General features: G+C 40.7%; 1 protein-coding gene across 3 annotated transcripts in view; it reads right to left on the bottom strand.

Moving 5' to 3' along the window:
- The window catches only part of pdgfd (platelet derived growth factor d), a 35,743-nt gene extending 32,861 nt beyond the window's left edge, over window positions 1-2,882 (bottom strand). For all 3 annotated transcript variants that reach the window (XM_079610171.1, XM_079610172.1, XM_079610173.1), the window contains exon 1: window positions 1,517-2,882. In XM_079610171.1, the coding sequence (XP_079466297.1) occupies window positions 1,517-1,745 (229 nt within the window). In that variant the 5' untranslated portion in view covers window positions 1,746-2,882. The remainder of the gene's footprint in view (window positions 1-1,516) is intronic.
- Window positions 2,883-5,000: the final 2,118 nt, after the last annotated feature.

Below are 5,000 nucleotides of genomic sequence, written 5' to 3'. Positions count from 1 at the left end.
CCACTCTGTGTTTGTTAAAGGATAATTCCGGTATTTAACACCTTGAGTCTATATTGTAGTTTGTTTTGGATGAACAAGAGTGGTGGACAACATTTTTTTGACAATGGTTTCTCTCTCGAGTTTTTGACTATAAAAGAATTGGCCATGGACCCATTTAACATTGGAGTCAATGGGCATGTCCGAAAATGTCATTAAAACAACTTTTAACATTAGTTTTCAAAACTGTGCAACTCACCGAGTGATTAGTGGTGTTAGTTTATGTTCCAGAAACAAAAAGTGTTGCGAAATACAGTTTCTGTCGTGTTTTATCCGTCATTTTGTAAGTTACACGGTTGTGAAGTGTCTGAAAAAATAGTTCCACTATAGCAAAATAAACGGATTGGAATCATATATTGCCACGATATATTGTTTATAATCATCAACTAACATCACTAATCACTCGGTGAGTTTAACAGTTTTGTAAACGAACATTATTGGCTGTTTTAATGACATTTTCGGACATGCCCATTGACTCCAATGTTAAATGGGTCCATGGCCAATTCTATTATAGTCAAAAACTCGAGAGAGGAACCATTGTCAAAAAAATGTTGTCCACCACTCTTGTTCATCCAAAACAAACTACAATATAGACTCAAGGTGTTAAAAACCGGAATTATCCTTTAATGTGATTAACTACAGTTTTGGGGAGTAGCTAATTAACAAGCAGTGATGCTAGGCTAACTAAACTACATTTTTCAGTAGTTACTTTTAACAGTGTAGCGAATCGCGATCTACTTTTTCCAGCTAGTCTCGGTGTAACGCGTTTGGACGAGCATTGAAGCATCGCTGTCTAATTAGATCACAAAACATTTGCATTTCCACTATCTATTGTTTCATCACACATCTTGCAGCTTTACAGTTCACTTATGATTATGTAAAGGACGTACAGTTTTGTATTTAATATGCAAGCCAACTATTAAAGCGCATTGAATAACTTCAAACAGGTGAATAATAGCCTTTTTAATTTATTAATTGTCCTGCTTTACTGCACTCTATATCAAAATCTATTTCTGATTTTATGATGACCTGTCATAGTTTAATCTGTCTGGCCAATTTTGTAAGTTGTGTTTTTGCGCCATTGCTTTAAGTTAGCTAAGCATCTGTCAATCGACAACAATTATTCAGTTATTTATAATATACAAAGTCATTGTAAAATAAAAAGTAGTTTCGATGTAGCTAGATAGTAACTTGTAGTGTAGCAGCAAACTACTTTTTATGAAAGGTATCTTAACTTTAACTTGTCAAGTTGTAGAGTAGCAGTCAGCTACACCTGCTAACTAACTAACTAACTAGGACACCTGTGTTAACTTGAGGACACCTGACTTCTTCATACACGCACTAAAACACTACAAGTTTACTAAAAGACTTATTAACAAATGAAGTGAAGAGCAACATTTTGAGCACTTGCTTTGATGTTTTGTTTTCTAATGCATGCGTTCCTGATACTTGTATGGTCACTGTGTCTTCAAAAACTCACCGTTTCTGCGTGTGTGTGAAGCCCTGAGCGCTTTGGAGGACATCACCTGGGCCTGTGTGGCGTAATGCTCCGCGCTCAGCACCGCGATGAGGGAGCACACGAGCAGACACATGATCTGGAGGCGAATAACCGTCTGCTGCTGCTGCTGATCCATGATAAAGGAGAGAGACGCGATCCAAGAGTTCCCAACACTGCGCCGCGCGTCCACGGACCCAGAGAACAGGTTCATATAAACCCGGCCACGGAATCCAAAGACTTCGACTTTATCTGCTTCTGTCCCGTTTGACCCCGAAGCTTATAATTCCACCGGAATACTTTCAATTCCTTGAACATTTACTGAAACTCGAGGACGCGCGATAAGTGTTGGAAAAGTTGGCAACAATAACGCGCGCGCGGTGCCGATTGATTCCCAGGGTTCACACATTAATCTCCCGCTGAAAGATCGGGGTTGGTGAGTTGCTGAATGATGGAAGGGAAAAGAAAGGAAGCCCAGGAGGGCTGGACCCCCTTCATCCAGTCAGGACGAGGAAATAACGCCCGTGGGGCGCGTTTTAACACACTGTTTGGTGAATACTTTCCCTCGCTGCGTAACGCTGCCACTCTTTTCCTGTTTGTTGCGCCGTGAGGAAAGTTTTGAGCACTTTCCCTGAGGAGAAACAAACGCACGGGATTCACACTTTCAGCAAAATGCAGGCCATGATTGGTTTTCTGAGACGTGTGTTGAAATATAAGCGAGTTTATAAAGTATAATGCAGAGAAATATAGTTTAATAAGTGCTTTGTTGCTCACTTAAGGGCTTCCCGAGGAACAATTGCACCTTGACGGAAGCTCTTATCAGATGAGGACATTTCCGCTCTGGGATCTGAATTCTTGTCTGTTTGCTATGGAATAATAACTTTCTACACTGTATACTGCTTACTGTTTAAAAAAAAGTAAAACGAATTAGAATTTATATACATTATGCAATGGTAAACGTTCCAAACAGCAACGTTCCAATTCCAAACTTTGTCACGTGACCCCAACACGTGATTAAATTCTGTAAGTGCGTCCAGTTATCACCTCAGAATTAACATTTGTTGGCCTGCAATGTTTTGTTAACATTGTCATAATTCCATATAAAATATCACAGATGATATTAATAGTGCTCATTGTCACTGAAAATGGAAGGTCAAGTTGAGCGCATTGCATTGTGGGATACACTAAGTATGTTTGTTTTGTACTGCACATTATATGTCTGATGTATGTGTCATCTGGGTACACAGTGCATACAGAAATATGTGCAATTGTAATTATTTACAGGAATTTCCCAAGAAGACTTGAACACAGCAAATTATATATCACGGAATCAAGCTATTAAAATGCAATGTACACGATTTTGATTTAAATTTTACAATCCAAGAATTTGGGTGTATAAAATGACATTGTTTTGGTTCTGTAAATATTCCCATTAAGCATAAAACTCATATATAGTCATTCAAATGTATTTAACTAAGTGAAACAATTATCATTAACAATCAGATTAGACAGTTTGGATTCATAAAGTGTGAATGTTTAAACATTTAATCTGAATCTAAGTATATATTTCAAGAGGACACACACGAGACATTACAGTGTCTCATGCACACATAATTCAGGTGTAGGCCTGAGTGAGCGTACGAAAGCTGGTCTGATCCAGACTGTGCCCGCTTTTCCTGACCCTCAGCTGACGGAGGGTGTGTCGTGATTTACCTCCTGAGGGACGCTGTGTGTGTGTGTGTGTGTGTGTGTGTGTGTGTGTGTGTGTTGTGGGTAACCAGGGCCAGTGTGCACAGTGTTGACACAGAAACTCTAGCGTACATCCTGATGTTTATCTTAATATATTTGTTTCACACACACACACACACACACACACACACACACACACACACACACACACACACACACACACACTCTATGTGTTTACCTAAATGTGTTTGTACAGGACACAGACAGTTTATATTCTCCCTTTGCGCTAAACACACGATTGCATGGCTACACTAACGGACAACAGATCAAATGAGTGTTTTATCTATTAGTTGCATGTTTAATTTGAAGTGGTGTTTGCAGAACATACTTACTGTTCCAACACTTAAACATCGCACAGTGTTTGTTGCTGTCGACATGAATAATTATCAAATTGTGTGTCTCTTTTAACTTCAACACCCTTGCTACCACTAAGCCATGCTCTAAAAACCACTCTCAGCCACCCTAGCAACCAGAACATTTTAGAAACTGCATAGCAAAGCACCTTAGCAACACCCTGGCAACCCCTAAGAAATGTTCTGACAACCACTCAGAACACCCTATCAACATCATAGCAACACCCTGGCAACCATTAAGCAATGCAGTGAAAACCACTCAGAACACCCTAGCAGCCAGAAAGTTTCCGCACCTGCATATCAATGCACCTAAGAACTCTCTAGCAACACCCTGGCAACAACTATACAATGCTCTAAAAAAACACTTAGAACACCCGAGCAACATCATAGCAACACGCTGGCAACCACTAAGCAATGCACTGAAAACCACTTAGAACACCCTAGCAACTAGAAAGGATCAGTACCTGCATAGCAATGCACTAAAAACACTCTGGCAACATCATAGCAACACCATGGAAACCACTAATCAATAGGCTTAAAACCACTTAGAACACCCAAGCAAACTCATAGCAACACCCGAGCAACAACTAAGCAATGCACTGAAAACCGCTCAGAACACCCTAGCAACATCATAGCAACACCCTGGCAACCACAAAACACAACTCTGAAAACCACTCAGAACACCCTAGCAACCACAAAACACAGCTCTGAAAACCACTCAGAACACCCTAGCAACATCATAGCAACACCCTGGCAACCACAAAACACAACTCTGAAAACCACTCAGAACACCCTAGCAACACCCTGGCAACCACAAAACACAGCTCTGAAAACACCCTTACAACCAGAACATTTTAATAACAGCATTGAAATGCACCTAAAAACAACTAAGCAACATCATATGAACACCCTGACGACTACAAAGCAATGCAGAGCACCCTAGCAACCACCTTGCAATGCCATAGCAACCAATTTGAACGCTCATGCAACATGCACATACCATTCAGAATTGCATAGTAACGCCCTAGCAACCATTAGCATTGTGTGTGGTGGTGTGAGTTATGCATGTGCAAGCACTTCTAACCTTATTAGTAAAATAAAGTGTCTTTAACTCTAGTTCTTCCATCCTCTCTCTCTGTCTCTCTCTCTCTCTCTCTCTCTCTGCTGTCCTGAAAGAGTTAACGCTCAGCCATTCTGGACTGATTCCTGGATTCCTGCAGCATTCCGCCACATTCCACGGGATTCCGCAGGGGCGACATCATAATCAAAGACGGCGGATGACAAAGGCGCCCAGTGTGGCATTGAACAACTGCAAACTCCCTATTATTCACAAAGTCACGGACACACACACACACACACACAGAAGA

This window comes from Phoxinus phoxinus, assembly GCF_949152265.1.
Source record: "Phoxinus phoxinus genome assembly, chromosome: 4".
NCBI classification, from domain to species: Eukaryota; Metazoa; Chordata; class Actinopteri; order Cypriniformes; family Leuciscidae; genus Phoxinus; species Phoxinus phoxinus.
The sequence above is the reverse complement of the archived record's forward strand: the minus strand, read 5'-3'. Positions and strand labels throughout refer to the sequence as shown.